General features: G+C 37.1%; 1 protein-coding gene across 8 annotated transcripts in view; it reads left to right on the top strand.

Annotated features, from left to right (window-relative positions):
- LOC115215026 (nuclear distribution protein nudE homolog 1) overlaps positions 1-7,758 on the top strand; it is a 94,613-nt gene extending 86,855 nt beyond the window's left edge. For 5 of the 8 annotated variants that reach the window (XM_036505205.1, XM_036505207.1, XM_029784155.2 and 2 more), the window contains one exon: positions 5,782-7,758. Coding sequence is in view for 4 of the 8 variants with exons in the window: in XM_036505207.1 (XP_036361100.1) it covers positions 5,782-5,842 (61 nt within the window). In the remaining 4 variants the exon portion in view is untranslated. Of the gene's footprint in view, positions 1-654; positions 714-5,781 lie in introns of all 8 variants that reach the window. The other 3 variants (XR_003881948.2, XM_029784156.2, XM_036505206.1) reach the window with 1 other exon arrangement.
- The last annotated feature ends 18,594 nt before the right edge of the window (positions 7,759-26,352 follow it).

The following is a 26,352-nucleotide window of genomic DNA, read 5'->3' as shown; positions in this document are numbered from 1 at the left end:
GTAATAGTAAGTGTTGTTATGTTGTATTTCATTCTGTTGCTTTCTTTGTCATGCAAGCATTTGTTGTTCACTGGTCTCAGTGGCAGTTTACATCATTTCAGGTCTCCTAGAACTGTTGACACCTTTTTTTATTACATACTGTCAACTAGTTTTACTTTTATAATCGTTTTATTTTCTTAAAATTTCATGCACATACACGCACACACTCACTCCCATGCAAACATACTTCTATATTTTGATTTTTTTAGTGTACATATACAATGTTTTATATAGAGAATTGAGGTATTTTCTTAATATTTACTGTGGGGACAAAGTATGTAAGCTGTTATTTTTATTGTCTTAAAACATTTCTTGTGTTTTAATCTGAATTTTCTATCTTAGCTTCTTTTTTTTCTCATTCATTGTCACACTTGTTCTTCATGTTATTTATCACTGTTCCTGTTGTCGATCTATTTTGAGTTCGAATGCATACCCTAGCAACAACTGTTTCTTTTTTTTCTTTTTGTTTTGTTTTGTTTTGACCTCCTAATTGTATTTCCCCCCAATGTTTCCATTGGCTCTTGTCACATTTGCTTATCCTTCTTACCATTGTCACTTGAGCAACATCTGTGGTGCATGTGTGTTTGTTATGTGTTTTGTTGTTGCTCCCTACAGGCAGCAGCTTCTCAGTGCCACCACATATTCTGATAGAAGGCAATGGAAAGGCAGTATTGGTGAGGAATATTGCATCATTTATATGTATTTTCTTCTTCTTCTACTGGCTCCTACACACATCTCTTTCTCTTGCTTGAAACATCACATCTTCTGTTCATTACACCTTTCATTTCTTCTTTTGTTTTCACAGTAACTTTTTCTTTTGTTCCTTATTGCTATAAGTTTCCAGATTCTTCGTGTTTGTGATTATGTGGCTTTATTTCGTCCTGATTTCAGCACCTTTGTTATTACTGTCTTTCTTCCTCCTACTATTATTAGAACCATATGTTGTCAGCCAAAACACTAATCAAATACTATCTAGTTTCATCAAAACAGCACAGTGACCAAATAATATGTTGGCCTGAAATATAGTTATGGCCTATTCATTGTTTATCTGTTAGGATCCTATTATGAGTAATTGAATTATGCTCTCTACTGTTCAGAAAACACTTTTATCTTCGATAGGTAAGAGGTTTAACCAGCATACATAACTTATTATATTGGGTGTATGTGTGCTAGTTTCAATCAGTCAGTAATTTGGTCATTTGATTACTTCTGTGCTGTAGGTGTTAAGACTAACCAACATTCACCAGCTGACTGGGTCTGTCTAAATTCTTATCTTTCCATGAATAGTTATCTGGCTGACTATGCTACCCTACTCATTCTAATCATATTACTATTACTAGAGGTTGGTTGGTTAACGCAACTGTCTACTCAGTCTCAACAGAAATGAAAGTTTAAACAAAAGTCAGCTTAATTCTTCATTCTTATAGCTGATTATTTGTGAGAGAGAACACCCTACATCAATAATTTATAGTAGCATTTAAATTTGCTGAGAAATGTATTTTTAGTGTCTTTATTTTGTTATACAGAAATTTGGAAATTAGGTAATTAAAACAGCAAAGAACAGTTATTAAGATTCTGCCAGTGCTTTGAAACTTGTTCAGACAACATCTCTGGTATGTAAGGTGAACAAATTATCTCTTTACTGTTTTTAATTCATTCCATTCTCTTTCCTGAAAAAGATGAAATTGATGTTCACAGTAGATATGAAATGTTGGTGTATCACTTAGAACATATTTAAAAAAAACATTGATGACAAAAGTCGGTGAAGTTTCATTGAGAGCAGGACACAATTAGCTAACAAAAGCCTTATTGTGTGGGGAAACAATATCGATTGAATAATACATGTAATTATTGATTATTGATGAAGAGGTTTACCTCGAACACATTTAATGGTCGCTTTATGTTGAATAGATTGAGTTATTTTTCTTGAAAACAAAAACATTTGTTTTTAGTTATTAGACACTGTCACATATTAGATAACAGCTTAGAATATGACATAACTTGTAAATTGGACAGCTCAAGTAACTCTTGCCACATCCTGAAGGATGTTTAGTAGACATACCCCTTAACTGAATGTCTTTTGGTTTTGTAATTGTTGCATGTTCTCAGCACCACTCTTGTCTGTACCTCTCTGTGTTATAGATTCCTCATTTCTGTAGCAAATTTCACTTTTAACACGAAACCGCATTTAGTGAATCTACTCAAAGTTTTGTGTGTGCCACTTCAACTTTATGCTGCCTTTTCTTTTGTTGTGCATGTTATGGAGGAGCCAGTTAGCATAAATACTTGTACACTTGCTGCATGGAAGAAATAATAGATAATGAAATGATAATGATAGCTAGTAAGGGTAGACCATCTGGAGCATGATAAAAAAGAAATGTTGGGACTAAGGAACAAGGCTTGTTTTTCTTCTTCTTTTTTTTTACTTGGTAATATACTACTGCATTGTTTTGTTTTTTGATTCTGATTTACTAACCTTGTGTGAGTGTTGCAGATGGTCAAATTGATTGTTATAGGGAAAAATGATGACCAGCAGTTCATATCTTGCCTCTACCATCACTACCATTGTGGTTTGCTTGTTGACTAAGACAGTGAACTCTCATTAGCATCTTTTGCCCTAACTATAAATAGTTACAAACAAAAGCAGTCACTGAATAGTTGGTTTGAACTGCTGAAGGTACTGGGTTGAAATCCTTCCTTGGGTCTGGGTTAGGTAGGCAATGGGAGACATTTCCTATGTATGTGTATCCCCTGCCCACTGATTACTACTTGAAATGTAGGCACTTCAGTGGGGCCTAATGGTAAATGAGAAAGAGAATTAAATTACTAACTACTTATATTACTAATACCACTACTACATTGCTGCTACTGCTGCTGCTATTGTTACTACTACTACTACTACTACTACTACTACTACTACTACTACTACTACTTAACTATAGCCATTTTAAACAATGATAGTCAGATTAGTTAATTGTATGGATTTTTGATGAATTAATTGATAATTTACTGCATGTTATTGTTGCCTGTGTATGTTATTGTCAGCTCAAGGCCAAATTTACTCCAAATTACTATTAATAGGTCTGCTTGGTCTGCTAACTTAAGTAACCAAGACAAGCTCACATGATTAAGAATTTCACTTGGCAACCACACAGTTCTGGATTTAATCTCTTTTCATGGTACCATGTTACCTTGGGCAGGTGCCTCAGGTTGACCAGAAGCTTGGGAATGAAATTTGGTAGAGAGAAACTGGAGTGGAAGCATGTTCATAATTTTTTTCTTCAACCCACCCCCTGCTTCATAGCTTGGATGCGGATTGATTTATAAAGCAGGATTTCACATTTGGATGTTCTTTCTGTTGCCAGTCCTCACATGTTTTTCAAGTAGGGGATCATTTTTATTCCACTGGTCTTTGAAAGCACAAAGCCATTGGTTGTAATGTAATATACCACCATTATTTCACCGAGTGATAATTATCAAGCACATGCACATCTGCATGTGCACTCACACATGCACACTTGTATGCAGGGGAGGTTTACTTGAGTATCTGTCAACCAGATTCACTCACAAAGCCCCAGGGATATAGTGGAAAACACCTGCTCAAGGCATCACTCTATGAGATTGAACCCAGAATCACAAAGTTGCAAAGTTAATTTTTTAACCACACAGCCATGCTTGTGTGAGCTCTGTATGTGTGTGTGTGTGTGTGCATGTGTGTGTGTGTATATATATATATATGTTAGGTGCAGACATGGCTGTGTGGTTAAGAAGTTTGTTTCCCAACTACATAATTTTGGGTTCAGCATGGCACTTGAGTGGATTTGGTTTGATAGATAGAAACTGATATAAGTCCTTTGTTTTTTTGTGTGTGTGTGTATATATATATATACACACACACACATGCACTCTTTTACTTGTTTCTGTCATTTGACTGTGGCTGTGCTGGAACACCACCTTTAGTTGAACAAATTGACCCCAGGACTTATTCTTTGTAAGCCTAGTACTTACCCTATTAGTCCCTTTTGCCAAACCACTACGTTACGGGGACGTAATCACACCAACATCAGTTGTCAAAGCGATGATGTGTTTGTGTGTGGTGGTGGTGGGGGGAACAAACACACATATATGTATATATTATATATGATGGGCTTCTTTCAGTTTCCATCTACTAAATCCACTCACAAGGCTTTGGTCAGCTATAGTAGAGAACACTTGCCCAAAGTGTCACGCAGTGGGACTGAACCTAGAACCATGTAGTTGGGAAGCAAGCCTCTCCTGCACCTATATATATATATATATATACCACACAGCCTCTCCTGCACCTATATATATATATATATATATATAATGTGATGATTGTAAATGAGTCACTCATACAAGTGGTGTCCTTCACTTTCATTATTCTGTGGAAACCTGTCTGGCCATAAGGAAGCATTATGTTGGTTGGGAACAAATCCACTCATGGAGCTTTAGTTGGCCCGAGGCTATAATAGAAGACACTTGCCTAAGGTGCCATACAGTGAGACTGAACCTGGAACCATGTAGTTGGTAAGCAAGCTTCTTGCCACACAGCCACACCTGTGTTTGCAACCCCTGCACAAGTGAGCTCTATTTCTGCAAGTCTCTGTTTCTGAATGTTCTAATTACACTCCTTTATGTCCAGCTCAATTTTTGCTATTTTGCCTCTAATATAATTGCCCAAAACTCTTGGTGGTGGTGCCTCAGCGGGCTTGGTCCAGTGACTGAAACCAGTTGAAGGACGAAAAGACGAAATTAAATGTGCATTTTAAAATTCCTACCTCATTTGTCCTTGTCTTTTGGCAATATTTACAAAGTCAGTCCTAAAAGCGACAAACTATATTGATGAGCAGATTTGAAATCTTATGAGTTATTCAGATCCCATCCTTCTCTCTTCTTCTGTCTACATTTCTCTTGTCAATGTCTTTATTATGTGTTTTATGTTTAAAATATTAATTACAGCTTTGGTCTTTGAAAAGTGTTGATTGAAAGCTGAAAAGTTTTACTTTTATGACTTTTTTCTTTCATTGTGAAGATATTTAACCCTTTAGCATTTAAACCAGTCATTTCCAACCCAAATAGTCTGTCTTGTGTTCAGACTTGCCAAATCAAGCCTTTTACACCTACCCTACAATGTCATTCTAAAAATAAACAATTACATCATTGAAATCTCAAAGCTATGAAATATTGCATGATTAATTCAAAACAATGTGAATAAAGAAGCATTACATTTAGTAGTGAAGGCGCATGGCTCAGTGGTTAGTGTGGGATTCACAATCACAAGATAATGAGTTTGATTCCCAGACCAAGCTGTGTGTTGTGTTCTTGAGCAAGACACTTTATTTCATGTTGCTCCAGTTTGTTCACTCAGCTGTAGAAATGAGTTGCAAGGTCACTAGTGTCAAATTGCATCGACCTTTGCCTTTCCCTTGGACAACATCAATGGTGTGGAGAGGAGAGGCTGATATGCATAGGCAACTGCTGGTCCCCCGTAAATAACCTTGCCTGGGCTTGTGCCTTGGAGGAGAAGTTTCTAGGTGCAACCCCATAGTCATTCATGACCAAAAGAGGTCTTTTATATTTGGTTGAGTAACAGGAATACTAAAGGGTTAAATACACCAAATTTTGTCTAAACTAGAATGTTGGATACATGCATATTATTCTTTCTGTGTTTTTGTTTCTTAAATTATATTTTAGAAATGTTTCTTTTGCTTTTCTTGAAAGGTCATCCCGTTTGAAGCGAGGAGCAGTCCATCAGCGAACCCCTTTGAATGTGACTATGTGACAACCAGCATCTCCAAGGAACACGAGCGCAGCTGTTAAAGCCAGCAGAACACAACACATTTTAGGCAGTTTAGCACATGTCCATTAAGTGTGCCAGACCTTTACCTCTTTGTTCTCTTAGTTATGCTGGCTTTCCTGAGTTTGGTTCTCTTGGAAGTGACTGTAATGGTATGGTTGGGGAATGAGTGTGAAACATGGATGGGAAAACTGAGTCCTGCCAGACTGGTTCATGCCCTTCTATCACCAGGCACCTTGCTGCTAGCTGTGTTGCTTGATGTCACCACAAGTTATTACTGCTTTAATGCTCTATTCAAACTGGAAGCTGGCTATATCTTTATATGCTCCCAGCCATTCTTTACTGTGTAAAACTTTCATCTTTTATAATTAAGTTGGCAGAGATTAGTGGTTTTTTTTTTGTTCATTTTTTTTTTTCCTCCTTATCTTTTCCTTTCTTCTATCATATTTTGTTCCTAAGGAACAGTCATAAAAACATTTGTAACATTTCTGTAGCTGAAACTATTGTACTTAAAGTATGTACTCATATTCTGAAGAGTACTACTAGAATAATTCTTCAGCTTTTCCACTCCCACTTCTCTGATCTCTGTTGTATTTTCTATCTAGTCCTCACCTTTGCCAATGTCTTATCTCTGCTGATAGATTCTTGGCACAGTTAATGTCTCTGAATTTGAATGTAAAATGATTACTTTCCCTCTCGTCATTTTATCATCTTCATCTCTTTAACTAGTTTCTCCATCTTGTTATTTCTTTATATTTGGAAGCTTTCACTAATATTTAAATTATTTCTTCTAGCTCATTACTTTTCCTGTTTAAGTTTTATATGTAGTTGAGGGGAGTGAGTGAAAATACTCACCCATGTCAAAATTAATAATTCTGTATCATATATCGAAACTTAGTGAAATACATTTTAACATATTCAATGCTTATGAAGGTAATTTCTTACATTAAGTGCTATTTTTTTATCCTTTAATACTGTACAAAGGAATGATGAGAATGAATGTTTTACTAAAGGCAAACTGGTAAATTTTATAAGCTCCAATGTCAAAAGCTGTGATAGTCCCATTTAGCCCAAGCAAAATGGTTTCACTGACTTCCCACAAAACTAAAAACAAAAAAAATTTCTTTTTTGCCTTATTTATCTAAGAATGATTTTATATTTTTTCTTATCAAGCTGTTTGGTTTTGTCATTATCATTGTTATATTAACTCTAATTTTCATGTTTGTAATATAATTCTGTATTATATTTCAAAGTATAAGAATTGTTAAGACTATATCTAGGTAACTTGCTTTTTCTTTTTTCTTGCAAAGTGAACCATTACTTAGTTTTTTCTGTTCCTTCTATAGTTACTCACCAGATTTTCATTCATGCAAATCATAGAGTTGTCATGATATTTTGTCCAACATCGAAGACTAGCTTCTATTCATTTAGAGCCTTTTCTGGTTAATTGATTTCTTCATCTTTATTCAGGCTGTTACATTACTTTCATCAACCCAGATTGCTCTCCACATTTTCTCAAATCTTTCTCACAGCACAAGGCCCTACCTCTTCCCATATTAATGTTTTATTTCCACTTCATAATTCTCTGTGGAATTGTTGGGTTTCAAGTGCTGTTCTAAATTGCCCAACACATTCTTTCTCACACATTTCTCTCTCATATCTCTTACACATACACACACACACAAGTAATTTATTTTAATTTAATGAAATGCTCATTTATTCATTTGAGTAATTGAGGGACAACTCACTCACTCCCTCCCTCCCTGTGTGTGTGTATGTGTTTTAATGTCCACTTTTCCATATTTGAATGTCTGTGGGTAACTTTGAAGGCACAGAAATATGTGAATTTCTGTCTTGTACATTTAAATGCACTTACGGAAAAAATGAATCAAAAAGATTTTCATGTGTAGGACCCAATAGAGATGATGGCTCCCAGTCTCCTGCTATTTGAATGACATCTGCATAGATAATTTCAAGAACACATTAATACAGATATTTAAAGTATTCAATTTAAAAATTATCATTAATATCAACTTAAGAATCATAAAAATCAAAGGGGAAGGTTTCTCAGTAATTGCTCGACTTGCTAAAATATCAGTTAAATCTCCTAATCACCCTCTACCATCATTGAATGGATAAATAAACTCGACTGCACAATACAGTATCATGTAGTCCTTGATACACTCCGAAAATGAGGTGAGATTAGATGATGATGATGATTGCTTGATTACAATTACAACTCCTACTGATAAGCTCTACCCTTATAGAAAGCCAAATATAAAATTATTTTATACATAATTAGAAATTTTAACCGTTTGTTCAGACCTCAAAAATGTACTTGGCTGTAGATATTAGCAGGAGATTGTCGAACCTGTCTTTTGTGTGAAATAGAATTGTTCCATAGATTATTTGAATGGTACTTTGAGGAATATTAAAATATTCTTTTATTTGTTTCAGTCTTTAGTTGGACAAATTAACCCCAGGACTAATCTTTGTAATCCTAGTGCTTACTCTATCAGTCGCTTTTGCTGAAACATTAAGTTACAGGGACGTAAACACACCAACATAGGTTGTCAAGCAATGGTGGTGGGGACAAACACACACATATATACATACAGGCTTCTTTCAGTTTCCGTCTACCAAATCCACTCACAGGGCTTTGGTTGGCCCGAGGCTATAGTAGAAGACACTTGCTCAAGGTGCCACACAGTGGGACTGAATCCAGAACCATGTAGTTGGTAAGCAAGCTACTTACCACACACCCACTCCTGTGCCTATATATAGAATGAAGTTCACAGAAAATAAAATAAAACAAACAATCTGGTTGAAAAACTTTCACCAGATCCTGTCCATTTACTGCAGTCATTCAGAGTCCACCAACCATAGAGACTTCTCTCTTGACCATAAACATGCTGAGAGTTTATGCTGCTATATACTCTGGCATTTGCAGCATTTTGTTTCCCGAATTATTGCAATATATTGAATAAAATGCTTAAGTGTTGGACTAAACCATCAGCTTTGAATAGATAAACAAACATGACTGCATTATATGGAATAGTTTTAATCTTTGTACATGCTAATGTGCTTGTGTAAGTGTGTCTGTCTTTGTATTTATGTATGTGTGCGTGTCTGTATATATATATATATATATATATATATATATATATATATATATATATATATATATACATACACACACACACACACACATACATACACACTCAGATATTTATGGCTCATGTACTTACTACGTCCTACAAAACTTGAAGCCTCTCTCTCTTTGTCTTTTTTTTCATGCTCTGCTACGCACCCTATACTTCTCTATACTTCATTCATTCTGTGCCAAGGTCTGGAGCACCTTCATTTTCTTCCTAATGTGAAGCTACAACCATATTTGGTAATTTCTTCAGTAACACCAGCAATAACTGCAGCAGCAACATTCGAGACATGTGGATATCTTCTGGCTTATGTTTGATTATAACATGCCAGGCTTTCACGATAATTCCGTTTGGAAGTTAAGCACTTGGATATTTATTCCATTTGAGCTGCACATTATTGGGTTTGCAGTGTTGCTATGTTACTTTCTTATCTCTGTACTTTCCTCACTGCAACCTGATGTAATATTCAGATTCATACTCATCCTCCACCCTCTCTCTCTCTCTTTCTTTCTTTCTTTCTATCATTCATTCATTCATTATTTACAGCACAAGCCTGCACATTTCTTTGTGTGCCTGTGCATATGTGGTTGTATGTTTGTGGTCGTGTGTGTGTGTTTGTGTGTGTGTGTATTGCTTATCCTTTATGACTGTGTATGTGTGTAAAGTAATTGACAGACAGAAGTGATTATGACTGAGCGACGTGTGTGTGTGTGTGTGTGTGGTGGGGATGCAGTTATGCAAGTAGTTGTCTCTGGTCATATTCATTTGTATATACCTTCCTGTAGCTGTCCTGTAAAAGTCATTCCTCCCCTGTCAGCTTCACTTGTGTCAACATCACATCATTATAATTACTACTGAAAACAGAAACAATTAGTTTGAGATAGATGGAATGGCAGGCTCTATGTAGCATAGTCACAAAAATGGTTAACCATCAAGCTATGGATATGTAGTTCACATAAGTTGTCTTGTTTCACCTATTTTTGTTTCAAATTGCTGTTTATAAAGTCTAACATCATTATTATTGTCATCATCATCGTCATCAACGTCCGTTTTCCATGCTAGCATGGGCTGGACGGTTCAACTGGGGTCTGGGAAGCCAGAAGGCTGCACCAGGCCCAGTCTGATCTGGCAGCGTTTCTATGGCTGGATGCCCTTCCTAACGCCAACCACTCTGTGAGTGTAGTGGGTGCTTTTTACGAGCCACCTGCACAGGTGCCAGACGAGGCTGGCAAACGGCCACGATCGGATGGTGCTTGTTACGTGCCACCGGCACGGGGGCCAGACGAGGCTGGCAATTATAAATAATAATAATCCTTTCTCCTAAAGGCACAAGGCCTGAAATTTTTGGGGAGGGGACTGGTCGATTACATCGATCTTAGTGTTTCACTGGTATTTAACTTATCGATCCTTAAAGGATGAAAAGCAAAGTTGACCTCGGTGGAATTTGAACTCAGAATGTAAAGACAGATGAAATGCCACTAAGCATTTTGCCCAGCATGCTAATGATTCTGCCAGCTCACCATCTTTATAAGTAATAATAATAATAATAATGTGTTGTGCATTGATAGAATCATAAGTGGTGGCCAAAATACATTGAAGTATTGAATTATGGCTCTTTGTATTCTGTGTTCAACTCCTGTCATGGTCATCTTTGTTTTTCATTCTTCAGGGGTCAATAGAGTATCAGTCAAGTACTGTAGTTAACATGATGGACTGTTCCCTTTCCTCAAATTTGTGACCCCATGGCTGTGTAAGAAATGGCTATTATTATTGAAGTGGCAAACTGGAAAAATCATTAGCACGTTGGATGAAATGCTTAGCAGTATTTCTTCCTACTCATTACGTCCTGAGTTCAGATGTCGCTGAGGTTGACTTTGCCTTTCATCCTGTTGAAGTTGATAAAATAAGTACCAGTTAAACATTGGGGTTATGTAATCGACTAGCCTCTTCTCCTCAAATTTCAGACCTTGTGCCTATAGTAGAAAGGATTATTATTAATATTATGAAGGCGGTAAGCTGGCGGAATCATTAGCATGTTGGGCAAAAGGCTTAGTGGTATTTCACCTGGGTTCAAATTCTGCCGAGGTCGACTTCGCCTTGCATATTTTTGGAGTTGATAAATAAGGTACCAGTGGAATAATGGGGTTGATGTGATCAGTTAGTCCCCTCATCCCCCAAATTTCAGGCCTTGTGCCTATAGTAGAAAGGATTATTATTATTATTCTAAGATTGACTCCTAATATAGGAGCAAGGTATGCAATTTTGAGCATGAATATTGCTGTAGACTAGGATAATTGCATCATTCACCTAGTACTTATTTTATCAATCTCAGAAAGAAAAACTGAATTGATCTTGATGGCATTTGAACTCGGACTGTCAAGGTACACAATGCACTTTGTCATTCTGTTGATTATTCCAGTTTTGTTTATGAATATTTATTACTAGGGAGTAAAAAGTCACAAGTAAAGATATAACAGTTTGCATTCCTTTGTTGGATACCAATGGTCAGTTTTTGGTAGAAAGCATATACACCATGTGGCTCTGGATTTTGCAACAAGTGGACAAGCCTCTTGCCCACATAATTGGTACTATGTAAATACTGCCAGGGTTGACTTTAGAAGTCAATGAAATAAAGAGCTGTCAAATCTCAGGGTCAGTTTTCTATTGACTGTCCCACTGTTTCTGCATAAATGTGACCTTGTACTGCCTACATTAGTAAAGATTATGGAAAAGAAAGTGGTAGATTGATCAGAATTGGTGGAGCTTTAGTATTTTTAGTTACACCCTTTATATTCTTGGTTCAATTCCTGCTGAGGTTGACTTTGCCTTTCATTCTTTTAAGTTTGGTAAAATAAAGGACAAGTGAAATAATAGGGTCAGTTTGACCGACTAAGTCCCTATCCTACAAATTTGTGGCCCTTGTGCCAATGTGAGAAATTATTAGGCCGGAAGAACTACAGAACTGGTAGAACAGCAGATTAAATGCTTTTTGCAGGGTTTAAACATGTTTCTATTTTCTGAGTTCAGTTCCCGCTGAGGTCAACTTTGGGCCAATAAATCAAAGTACCAGTTGTAAACTGGGGTTGATTGAGTCAACTAGTTTCTTCCCCCTCCCTCAAATTCTATAACCTTGTCATCCATTATGGCAGTGGAGTCACCAGCATTTCTGTGTTTTATCTTATCAAATGCTTGTCCTCCTCTTCAGAATGGGATGGTCAGTTAGTTTTCCTGTGACAATGTTAGTGCAAGAGTACTCAGTAAAGACTGGCAAACTGAACCAGCTTCTAAATAAATAAATATATATATATATATATATCATCATCATCATCATCGTTTAACGTCCGTTTTCCGCGCTAGCACGGGTTGGACGGTTTGACCGGGGTCTGGGAAGCCAGCGGCTGCACCAGGCTCCAGTCTGATCTGGCAGTGTTTCTACAGTTGGATGCCCTTCCTAACGCCAACCACTATATATATATATATATTTATGTCTTGAGACTCAGTCCTTTAGTTGGATAGTTCCAAAGGGATAGGTTGGCAGAGAGAGAGTTCTCATTTCACAGCTTAGATTCTCTATTTATTGCAAATGAGTTCACTCATACTTTCTCCACAGCTCCCTGCTTGGTATAAATGACCCTTTATAATTCATACCTTGTCTTTCATATCCTCTTAGTTCAATAGATTTACGAGCTACCTCTGGACTTCTAACTTCCATGCTAAGTTACTTTATCTTGCCCATTTAGTTTATCTGTTGTTAATGCTGCTATTGTGGTACAGTGACTGTGAAGGTGGTGCTTTTAGTTATGTTCTTTTAAACCTCCCACCACCGTGGAAACTCAGTGAATATGTAATTTATTATGCAGTCATTATAGTTTCACTTTAGAGTAATCAGTAGCTTCTCAGCAAATAGCCATAGTTAATTAGCTGACTGGCTTTACTTCTTCAATTGGGCTATAAAACAATATAGGAGATGGTAGGTGGGGTTGTGAAGAAAAAGGAAGGTTAGATTGATGTGACCATGTGTTAGCTATGTGACAGGTGGTGAGAATGTGTGAGTATGTAAAATATATAAAATGAATGATCTTTGTATATATTGGTATATCGCAGTTGGACATGACTGATACAATTTAATCATGAAAATGATGTTATGGTTTACAGGCTGCCTATTTTGTTGTTTGTATTTTTGTTTACTTCAACTGACAAATAAAATATAAAACCTGAAATATTCTCAGCTTGGTTGTCCTCTTTTGTTGATCTTTCATTTTTTTTTTTTTATATTTATTCTTTATTCTACTGTTTGACATTTCCATTGTGTAAAGAAGTGCTGATCACTTAAAGTGGATGACACTTGTGAAAGAGGGAGATTCAGGAAGATATGGGATGAAGTATCGAAGGTCGACTGCAAAATGCTGAGCCTCATGATGACAAAGGACCGAGATACATGGTGCTGTGCTGTACTCAAGAAGACCCAGTCACCACAGTAAAATTTCTCCATGGGAGCAGAATAGGCAGTGCTGGTGCTACATAAAAAACACTCATGATGGTGCCATGTAAAAAGCATCCAGTACAGTACTCAGCAAAGTGGTTGGCATTGGGCATTCAGTTACTCTCTTTTTACTCTTTTACTTGTTTCAGTCATTTGACTGTGGCCATGCTGGAGCACTACCTTTAGTCAAGCAAATCGACCCCAGGACTTATTCTTTGTAAGCCTAGTACTTATTCTATCAGTCTCTTTTGCTGAACTGCTAAGTTACGGGGACGTATACACACCAGCATTGGTTGTCAAACGATGTTGGGGGGACAAACACAGACACACAAACATATACATACACATATATATATATATATATATATATATACACGACAGGCTTCTTTCAGTTTCCCTCTACCAAATCCACTCACAAGGCTTTGGTCGTCCCAAGGCTATAGTAGAAGACACTTGCCCAAGGTGCCACACAGTAGGACTGAACCTGGAACCATGTGGTTGGTAAGAAAGCTACTTACCATACAGCCACTCTTGCACCTAGTTGTGGAAACTATGCCAAAACAGACCATGGAACCTGGTGCTGCTCCTGACCTTGTCAGCTCTTGTCAAACCATCCAACTCATGCCTGCAGGGCAAATGGATGTTAAATGGTGATGATTGCTATGTGTGGATTTGTGTGCATACAAACTCTTTTTTGCTTTCTCATTAACAAAAATTTCTCATTAACAAAAAAATTTTCAAAGCAGTTGATATTTTTGTAGTTCAAAATTTGTGATTTATGACATAAAATGTCCTCTAGAATTAGCCAGAGCTAATAATGACAAACTTTAACTACTAAATATTGTTAAACACACCTCTACAAATGCAATGTACATAAGCAATTCACTTTAAATACAACGAACAACCGGCAGTGAGACTGTTTTTAGCAGATCCCCAACTGGGGCTCATGGCAGAAAGAAAATGGGAAGACAACTGCTAAACGTCGAAGATTAATGCTGTACAAAAGTTATCTCCCTTGATGACTAGTAAAATGGTGCTTAGATTTTTTCACTATCAGCTCTAGAGATTTATTCGTTTCTACTCTAGGCACAAGGCCCGAAATTTTTGGGGAGGGAGCCAGTCGATTAGATTGACTCCAGTACGCAACTGGTACTTAATTTATCAACCCCGAAAGGATGAAAGGCAAAGTTGACTTCGGCGGAATTTGAACTCAGAAGATAAAGACAGACGAAATACCTATTTCTTTACCCACAAGGGGCTAAACACAGAGGGGACAAACAAACGGATTAAGTCGATTACATCGACCCCAGCGCGTAACTGATACTTAATTTATCGACCCCGAAAGGATGAAAGGCAAAGTCGACCTCGGCGGAATTTGAACTCAGAACGTAACGGCAGACGAAATACGGCTACGCATTTCGCCCGGCGTGCTAACGATTCTGCCAGCTCGCTGCCTTGCTCTAGATATTTATTGCAAGTTTGAACTTTAGGTTAAACGTTGCTAAATATGTTTGATACTATGAACAAAAGACATTCTAGTTTTTATTTTAATTTTATGTATATCACAGTTTTTTTAATGCATGTTTGATTAGAATTCGATGCTCGTTTCAGACGTTTTTTCCCTCTTTCACTTCGTATCTTACGTACGGAAGTGACACCGGAGAGAATGGGAATTACTAATGTCATTACAAGGAATCAAATGGGCAATTCTTCGGAATTCCCCCTAGGAAATTTCAAAGAAAAAATTTTCAGATTCATGTTTTAGCTCCCCCAATTTTTTTTATTTCAATTACCCCACCTCCTGCACTCCCACCCACCCAATTTATTTGCCTTGTTTACAGTTGACAAGACGTGCCGTCACGCACAAAACGACAACTTCCAAATCCTGTTTCCTGATTGGGTGAAAATTAACAAACTTTAAACCTCTTTAACTTTTTAAAAACATTTTTCGGCAAAAAGGGAAACAACTGCGCATATGTTCCGGAGGAAATTCTTCCAATTACAAATAGTCTCCCTATTCCATCTTAGCTCCTGTTGACATTTTCTTTCAGCTGCTTCTTCATATGCCCAGAAGTAAATGAAGCATTAAAATTTCTCTTACGTCCTGATTACTATTGGCAAAGAACGTATCGCATCTCAAGCTTTCCTCCTTTCTACACGGTCTTTCATAAATCCACCTCAATCTTTCATTTGTTTACTACCCTGTATCAATTCTATATTTCGGTTACACGTGCAACAAACTCTCACACGATGTAACAGTCGAATATCTTGGCAAAACGTAATTGTCAATTCAACTGTTGCTGTTGAGTCAAGCAATTGACGGATATTATAGCTGTTGATATCAATAAAATTCATAATTAAATAATGAAGTTAAATTGTGCTTATATACCTTTTTAATCAACTTCGCTGTAAGTTCAACACTAACTTCTAATGGTTCTGTAATGGTTCTAGTTGGTTTGGCTACCAGCATTTCAAAAATTAAAAGTTTATCGAAAATTTTAAAAATTTGGCACAATAATGTACCAGCTAAATTGCTGGAGTTCTGAAGCAAAGGACAGTTTTCGGCAATTCGATACGACAGTACAGTGCTAATAACTTTGAAACGTTTACGAGAGAATAAGAAACTATAACTGTTTTTTTTTTATCATCTTTCTGAAAGGTGTCAACATATTAACTAAAAATAGACGAGCTCCGTACAACAGAATATGTATAGTATCTCTCTAACAAATCTACCAGCCTTCTACAAAGCTCAAGTAAAACCCACGGTGGATTACTGCTACTATTTACCTAGGACAGTCTACCTGCCCTACATATAAACACCAACTGATTTGTGCTAGTGCTACTTTGTCGTGTGATCTACGTCAGCATATGGCATACACTACAGTTTGTGTTACTGGAAACTGGCTGGTCTAGTGCTATCTCCACACAGGTACTCCAAACTAATTTCTTTGTCATTTTCATGTCACCTGTATAGTTCTATTATAATTCTATGGCTAAGGCAGAGCCGTCAGACTATCGGACAAAATACCTGGTATTTGGTATTTGTTCTGATTCTCTGCACCCTGATTTCAAATTTCATCGAAGTCAACTTTCCTTTTCATCCTTTCTGGTGGTCGATAAAAACTATCAAACCAGATCGGTGGATTTGCAGAAACGGACGTTGGATCAGATACCTAGCGGTGTTTGTTCCGGATCTTTGCGTTCTGAGTTCAAATCCCGCATAGCCTTCTTGGTTAGTATACATAGTTCATCACCCAACTGGCACTTGGGTAACTTTAGCAGAATCCTCTTTGTTGCAAGTATTAGGGTCAAGCTTCCATTTTGCGGATACATTTGATCCTGCCTCACACCTATCTGAAGGACCCTATAAAGGGTCATTGGAATTATTGCTTCTCATTAATAAAAAAAAAAAGAAAGGTAACATTCTACCCACTCCTCATGCTTTCCTTGAACGTCAGTCCTTCGATCTCTGTTTTTACGCATGATTCCTGTGGCGGTCGACTTGTAAATCCCCAAAGAACATCAATTGCGTCAATCTCTTACATTGCCGAAGTGAAAAAACAAAACAAAACAAAGTAAACAAAAAAAGGAAAAGAAAAAAGAAAAGAAAAAACAACAACAGGCAAATAAACAAAAAACGTTGACACCTGCATATCCAGTTTTGGGCGGCTTAGAATATCTATGATATATCCTTTCAGAACTCTTTATTGATGCATCATAGAGACATAACCCAACGGAAGATCTATGTCGTTGCTCAATATGTCAGAAACATTACTCATATCACAAACTTCAGTTCTTAAAAAGAAAAGAAGAAAGTACAAATTCGATAATATATTTCCGGTTACGCTATGTCATGAAAAGGGAGATGGTGGTCATTCGTTCAAGACTGACCTGAGGTAGAATATTTGTTCGTAACTGTATAATTCCCGCAGCGGTCGACTGGTACTACTTTGGCGTGTGATCTACAACTTAAAGGGCGATTCTTTTAGGTTTCTTTTTTAATTTACTTTGTGCTAGTTCTACTTTGTCGTGTGATCTACGTCAGCAAATTTGCTCTGGTGTGTGATCTACACGCTCATTTGAATTATATTGTTTATTCTTGGCCTCTTTATTTACTAAGACATAAATGAAACATGGTTTTATTATTATTAAGATAATTTTATCAATGAATTGAAGTAATATTTGATAGAAACGCAAGAAAATGGTCTTCAGCATTCTTCCTCATCTGTAGCCAACAGAAACAATCAAAGTGAGATTAGAAGAGGTTTGGAATGTGCAGATTGCTGCTATTTTTATGTAGAAAAAAGAAATCGTGAAACACTCGAACCCATAATTCAAAGAGAAGTTGTAGAAAATTTGGTTATTAATTCCAACGGATGACCAGCATACTCCAATGTAAATCGTCTAAATTTATGCCATTTTACTGTCAACCACCAAAGACATTATGTTGATCCAAACACTGGAACCAATGTTCAAGCTACTGAAAGAACCTGGTTGGATTCTTTTGAAAAAGACGAGAGAAGTGGGCCAAAGAACCTTTCAATCAAAGCTTTGAAGATTTTTTTTCTTGCGTTTCAAGCAGATGTTCGCTCAATTCATCGATAAAATTATCACACACCGAAGTAAATTTGCTGACGTAGATCACACGCCAAATGAGCACTAACACAAAATAAACTAAACAGCAACGTAAAGTAATCGCCCTCTAAGTTGTAGATTTCACGCCAAAGTAGCACCGGTTAACTCTGCCTTTATCTTTCTGGGGGTCGACAAGAAAAAAAAAACATCATCTTGCAGGGATATGGACAAGACATTCCATTTTAGAAGTGTCTAAGTCTGCATTGTCTACTTTCTGTTTTATTGTATTTAATTATTTTTTTTTAAAGATGGTGTCATTTGATTTGAGGCAGATTTGACTGCTATTTCTTGATGGTCGAATGACTCCACAAACTTTCACTTATATAAAGTGTGTGTGTCGCGAGAGGAGAGAGAGGGAGGGAGGGAGAGACAAATAAAGGTAGAGCTGTGCTTCATCTCTTATAGTTATTAGTGACACCGTTTGAGAAATGTTTCATTTGCGAATGATACTGAATCACAGTTGACTGGATACTGAATTTATATACATATATATATATATATATATATGTATATACATATATGTATTTACCTAAAGCTAAGAAATATGTTTACATGTCAATGATACTCCACTAACATGTTTATCAAGCAGATTTAAATTTCGATAGGGTGAGCTCGGAAGATTCGCCATAATTGTTATTATTTTTCGAATCTGGTTTCACAACCATACAGCAGTTCATTTTTAAAATAAAATCTTTTATTTTAATTTTCGTTTATTTTCATTATTGTTTCATCAGAGGATGAAGAAGAGAGAAGAGTGGAATTTATTCTTTGACCAAAGACAATGGTGCTATTGCTTGCAATAAAGGGGATTTTGCTAAAAGTATCCTAAGGCCAGGTCATGCGGTGGAGGAAGGTACCATGTACATGGATTTTCGAAAGTTACGCATATTGATAATGTTAGGTAGCCCTGTGTGTCGAATGTATGTGTTCCTAGGCGTTTTAGCTGGTGAACTATAGAAGCACGACCCAATATCGGATCTTCTATGTAGTTGTTAGTCCTGCGATAAATAACAACAACATATCCCTCAGATCACAATCTATAGTCAGGCTTTAAAAGAAAGAAAGTAAAAGCGAAGAAAAGGGGAAAAAATAAAGCGAAGAAAAAGAAATAAAGGACATATTTGATTATGCAGTTCTGATTAGACAATGTCTGAATAAAAAAGATGGAATAGTCAAGACTGGGACGCTTTAGACTATAGATTTGCTCAATCGGGACTGATTTGGGGCTAAACAACAACTCTCTCTCTCTAACACCACCACATGAAGTGGTAAAAAAATGTCAATTCATAACTGGGGAAGATCCAGTAAAGGGAGATAACACATCTGTTGTTCAGAATGTCCCGTATTGTCGAACAACATCATGAATATTTGCACCATTTTCTAAAGCAGATAGTTATCAACTGAAAAATAGGATAGTAATTATTAGGAGTTTCACCAGATCATAAAGTCAAGCATTACGTGATATAACATACATATTCAGTTTAGATTCCTGGGCCAATCACTTTTATGAATTAATCAAAGCTGAAAAATATTCAGCTGTAATAAAAAAGGGAAGTAATTCCTGTTAATAGATTTCTTAATTATCGACCTTGAAAAGATGTTTACAGTTTTGTTACAACCACAAATACGTACGCATGGTGAAGAGAAATCACTTTAAGTATCATGAGAAGTAATTTTTTTTATCGACCCCGGGAGGATTAAAAGTGAGATTTAGAGGACTAAATTTGAACTCAGAAAGCTCTTGCGCTCTAGTGATTTTACTATCTGCTGACTTTGATTATAATTCTTTCTGTCACAAAACCAGATTTTTGTTTGATGACGGTACGAAGAAAGTAGTTTTTGCCGATTTAATCAATCGAGACAATTGAGTGGTACTCTAGTAGAACGCATACTTTCCACAAAATGCGGAAGAATAGATGTTCCTGTCCGATCAGATATGAACCGGGTCTCGGCACAATGGTCAGGCGGTAATAAGGCGGCGAGCTGGCAGAAACGTTAGCACACCGGGCGAAATGCTTAGCGGTATTTCGTCTGCCGTTACGTTCTGAGTTCAAATTCCGCCGAGATCGACTTTGCCTTTCATCCTTTCGGGGTCGATAAATAAAGTACCAGTTACGCACTGGGGTCGATGTAATCGACTTAATCCGTTTGTCTGTCCTTGTTTGTCCCCTCTGTGTTTAGCCCCTTGTGGGTGGTAAAGAAATAGGTAATAAATGACGGAGACAATGTAGGTGTTTGCTACGTCTACCCGACCTTTCAGGAAAAGCTTAATCTCAAATCATTTCTGGTGATAATGGCCACTCCATTCGTCATCTATTCCCAGTTTTCGTCTATCCGAAGATCTGGAACAAACAGGACACCTAATAATTTAATCGTCTAGCGCTCCACGATACTGTTGGATGGCATGAACCTGCTTCCCCAGATATCTTGCTGCAGATCCATCAAATTTTCCTAGTTAATTTTAGCTGCTGTCATCGTTTCGTAGTCTTTTAAAATGGTGCCGATTACCCAGATGTGGTTGATGTCCGACACTATGGTAGTGTCATCATCCGCATTAACTGACACAAATATTCTGCAGCTAGTTCATGTTTTGCAGTGGTAGCTCTAGAGTTAATACATAGAAAAGAGACGATAGAGGTCAATCTTGACGGTCTGAGTGTATGAAAGGGAACATTTCTGCTAAGAGACCGTATTCACTGACCTCCGAATAGATGTCACATTGCAACGATTCAGCCCTTGAGAATGGGATCGCAATGGATTGCTGCGAAGGCAACCGCTAAGTATTGGTGGTCGATCTTATTGGAGATTTTTGATTGAACTAAGTAGATTGATGTCGCATCGCGTTCGATACCTACCCTGTCTATGACATATTACTTAAAGTGGTGGTTGTGATAGATAGATATGTTCAGAATGGAGCATATCTAAACATCACTGATGACAAATGCCGATCTCTTCGCTAACCCCTTTGCAAAATGTTTGAAATCTGCATTTTTCAGAGTTATGGACCGAAATATATCATATGTCCCCTCCATTCGTATCTCCCAATTGTGACACCACTCCTCGGCTGACAGAAATGGGAATCCTCCTTTGTGCTTCTTGTTTCGATAGACGTTTATTAAGGGGTCATCGAGCAAGTTTGGTATATCAGCATACAGTTCGTAAAGCAGACTATTCAAACCAAAGCGATTTGCCTGCCGTGAAGTTAACCATCGCCACCTGTGTTTCAGTGGCTGTTAACAGCTTTTCACATCATTCCACTTCTGCCCCCGAAAATTGCGGCAGACCATCGAAGTAGGCACTGAAGTTCACCACTCGTCTCGAACACCCGAGCGAAGTGCCGCTGAAAAGCCGCGCATTTCAACTCAAAATGGAATAGTAAGCATTTTTCACGGTCGGCCAAAGCCCGAATAGCGGTTTTGTTGCGATTCCACCAACCAGGTCCATCGAATGACTTTTGTCCCTTCGTGTCTTAGAGATCGCGCCTTAGCTCTGGCAAACCACCCTTGTTGCAAGCATATCGGTCGTTAAACTTTTAAGCGCCTCTTCGTTTCCTTTATGTTGTACTTGCTCCTGTCATCCAACTGCCATAAAATTCATAGTAAGTTACAAATTCTCTCCCCCTATCATCATATCTTTTTCTAGAGATACTGGAAGAAGTCGTGGAGGAATTCGTTGGAAAGGAAATAACAGACCGCATGGTTTTCAGTCTTCTTTTACCTCTTTCATAATAGGCATCAGACATATAAATATTGCCAAACGTTTCTTGTGAAAAGAAGTTTGCAAGGGAACTTTTACTAGAGAACCAATGAACAACCGGAAGCTCACAAGAAGGTGAGTTGTAGACAGTCAACAAGAAGGCGTCGGTCGTCTTTCATTTCCTCTATTGTATCTTGGCGGACTGAGACGGTCGGGCGCGGCTGATTGGACGGTGGCCATTTGGCGCAGCTGACTGCACATCGAACTTGTTTTTGTGACAGAAATGTTTAAACACTGGAGGCAAACACATCACACATCTACACATGTGCAGAAAAATACACAAAGTGAGAGAGAGAGAGAGAGAGAGAGAGAGAGAGAGAGAGAGAGGAAATATAAACAAGTAAAGTGAGAGTAAGAGAGGGGGGAAATATAAACAGAGAGAGGGTAAAGAGAGAGAGAGAGTGAAAGAGAGGGGAAGAGAGAGAAAGAGGAGAAAGAGGGAGAAAGAGAGAGTGAGGGAAATAAAGAGAGGGAGAGAGAGAGAAAGAGAGAGACTGAAGGACAGACAGGATGTCTGGTATCAAATAAATCTGTGTTAAACCAGCAACGCCAAATAGATGGGACCAAAACGCCTGTACCAAAACGTCTCATGTCCTAGTATTCGAACTTGACACAAACCAGCAGTGTCCCTCGATAAAACTGCCTAACCAAACGACAGGGGAACCTCTACATTGTTGCTCGACTTACCAGAATTAGTAACCAAATCTACCCCGAGTCAAATCTTATTGTTTTTTATTGTTTTTTTCTTTTTAAAAGGACATACTGGACAATGCAGTCTCACATACAATGTGCCCGGAAAAAATATACCGGAATGGCCACAATTTGAACGACAGAAACAAAAAAAAAAAAGAAGAAAAAAAAATAGCTAAAAGTTTCTAGAAGTTGTCTGTTATGTTCGATCTGGAATTGTTCCAGATGAGACTGTGTAATGTATCCTTGCCGACGCTCAGGGTAACTTCAGGTCATTGAATTCATGTTTTGATATAATGTGTTCTTGTGGACATTTAGACTAACTCAAGGCCGTCGCAGCTCATGACTCAATAAAATCTATGTTGTTGTTGACAATCAGAGTAACCTCGGGCCATTGTCGTTCATCTCTTAATGATAGTGATAATAATATTGGCTTAACAATGATGGCAACGACTACCATGATGATAGTAATGACGATGATGATGATGATGATAATGATGATGATGGTGGTGGTGGTAGTGGTGTTGGCAGCGGCGGGGAGAATGGTAATAAGTAAGGGGATTATGGAGAAATCTTATTCACTGAGAGACAATGATGAAATCCAAGTTGTCCAGATTATTTAAGCAATTCTTAAGAGTTGTAATTATAAAATTCTTATTGAGAAGTTTAAAATTAGGAATCCTCATAAAAGAAGATTTTGTCATGAGATTTTGGAATTTAATTCTTGCTTCAGGGTTAAATATTACACTGCAGACCAAAGCACACACGCACACACACAAACAACAAACACACAGAATATGCATTCATACATATAAAACAGACGTGGCAAGTTTACTGATAAGAAAATATTGGCACTATATTAATGCAACCATAGATGCAGCTCTCTCTCTTCCCCTCTCTCTCTCTTTTTCTCTCTATTCATCATCTTTCTCTCACTCTCTCTTTTTCTCTATCCATCCTCTCTTTCTCTTTCTCTCTCTTTCTCTCTATCCATTCTCTCTCTATATATCTACATAAGCGCAAGCGTAGCTGTGTGGTAGGAACTTTGCTGCCCAACCACATGATTCTGGGTTCAATCCCACTGCATGACACTTTAGGTAATGGTCTTCAGCTATAGCCGCGAGCCAACCAAAGCCTTGTGGGTGGATCTGGTAGGCGGAAACTGAAAGAAGCCTGTCGTATATATATATATTATGATAGTTAAAGTTAATCCAAACAAGAAAGCACAAAAAAAAAACACAACACGAGGACGTGGAACAAATATAGAATTATTGGACGATCAGGAAAAAAGGGAAGAAGGAGGGTTTAACGTTTCGAGCGGAGCTCTTCGTCGGAAACATAGGAGAAGGAAAGATCCAGAGAAGGGAAGACAGAGGAAAAAAAATCTCCAACGATACACACGAGGTCACATTTTATATGTGTGTGTGTGTGTGTGTGTGTTTGCACCACCGCTTGACAGTCGGTGTTGGTATGTTTACGTCTCCGTAGCATTAGCGGTTCGGCAGAAGAGACCCATAAAATAAGTACCAGGCTTAAAAAGAAAAAAGTATTGGGGTTGGTTCATTCAACTAAAAGTTCGTCAAGGCGGTGCTCCAGTATGGCCGGAGTCTAATGACTGAAACAAATAAAAAATGAAATTAATCTATCTATCTATGTTTCTATATGAGTATATAAATACACACATGCATGTGTGTACTTATATATATATATATATATATATATATATATATATTATATATATATATATATTATATATATATATATATTAATCTTTTCCCGTTTTTTAATCTTCTATACTTTTATTTGTTTAAGTCATTTGACTGCGGCCATGCAGGAGCATCACCTTTAGTCGAAGAAATCGACCCCAGGACTTATTCTTTGTAAGCCTAGTACTTATTCTATCAGTCACTTTTTCCGAACCGCTAAGTTACGGGGACCTAAACGCACCAGCATCGGTTGCAAGCGATGGTGGGGTGGGGGACAAACACAGACACACAAATATATACAATATATTATATATATATTATATATATAATTATATATATATATATATATATATATCATATATATATATATATATATATATATATATATATATATATATATATTGTATGTAATATATTATGTATAATATACACACTTGCCCGAGGTACCCACGCAGTGGGACTGAACCCAAAACCATGTGGTTGGTAGGCAATCTACTTACCACGCAGTCACTCATGTGCCTATCTATCTATCTATCTATCTATCTATCTATCTATCTATCTATCTATCTATCTATCTATCTATCTATCTATCTATCTATCTATCTATCTATATGCGTATATAAACAAACACATGTTGCGTGTTTACATATATACTAGCAGTATCGCCCGGCGTTGCTCGGGTTTGTTTCGACCCACTGGAATTGGAATTTTTGAAAAGTAAAAAATTTGCATTATGTAGCTTGTTATTCTCTTCAAGTGAACATCTTTCTGGTTGAAATACACCGAAAAGTGGCGACACAGCAGTGAAAAAATCGTAAAAAATAGGGATTTTCATAGAAAAAAGCACCTTTTTGATGTAAATAACTTTTGGTGTTAACATGGTCCGATTTGAATTTTATGTTCTACGGAAGGAAGAGCAATCTTTCTTCTATCATACTCTCAATTTTGGTCAACTTGCGCCGCAGGGTCTCGGAGGAGATAGTGTTAGTTGAAGGTTACCAAACCTGGCGCACACAGACAACTTCAGCTTTATATAGAGAGAGATAACACACACACATTAATACACATACATACACACACACACACATGTATGTATGTATGTATGTATGTATGTATGTATGTATGTATGTATGTATGTACATCTGTCCACTCACACACACACAGACACACACTCGCACGCACACACACACACACACACACACTCACACACACAGACACACACGGACACACACACACACACACACGCACGCACACACACACCTTCTTAGCTTACAATTTGTTTCTTTCAACAATTGACAACTGAAGTACGCTCGCAAATTAATACTACCAAAACTTAGCGACAGAAAGTAAATTAAAAACCAATTTTAATTTATAAAATATAAAATGGAATGTACTTCGAAAAATCATAGGTAAATTCCAATTGAATAAATTGTGTTAGGAGTAAATCGTTATGTATTTATTTGTTTCTGTTTCCTGTGTATTTTTTTAGAGTAGTGGTTGAAGGTACACTTGCAAGAGAAAGTATGAGAAAGTGTGGTATAGAAGGAGTGAAGCAGTTGAAATTAGAGAGGCAAATCGTAAAATATTTAGTTTTATCGAATTTTTGCTTAATTGGGGGTCAAATTGAAAAAACTTTATATGCCATGACCCAATGGAATCTACTTCGAAAAATCATAGGTAAATTCCAATTGAAGAAATTCTATATTGTACAATTGTATTAAAAACAAACTATGTCAGAGGCAGAGAAAATCTGTCTTTTATCATAAGAGATATACATATATATATATATATATATATATATATATATATATATATTAATATATATATATATATATATATATATTGTCTGTATATAATATATTATATATATCCACACTTGCCCGACCACGCAGTGGGACTGAACCCAAAACCAGGTGGTTGGTAGGCAATCTATTACCACGCAGTCACTCATGTGCCTATCTATCTATCTATCTATCTATCTAGCTATCTATCTATCTATCTATCTATCTATCTAGCTATCTATCTATATCTTCTATCTATCTATAGGCGTATATACAACACATGTTT

Source organism: Octopus sinensis, linkage group LG8 (genome assembly GCF_006345805.1).
Source record: "Octopus sinensis linkage group LG8, ASM634580v1, whole genome shotgun sequence".
Taxonomy (NCBI): domain Eukaryota; kingdom Metazoa; phylum Mollusca; class Cephalopoda; order Octopoda; family Octopodidae; genus Octopus; species Octopus sinensis.
This window is presented reverse-complemented; position numbering and strand designations above follow the sequence as displayed.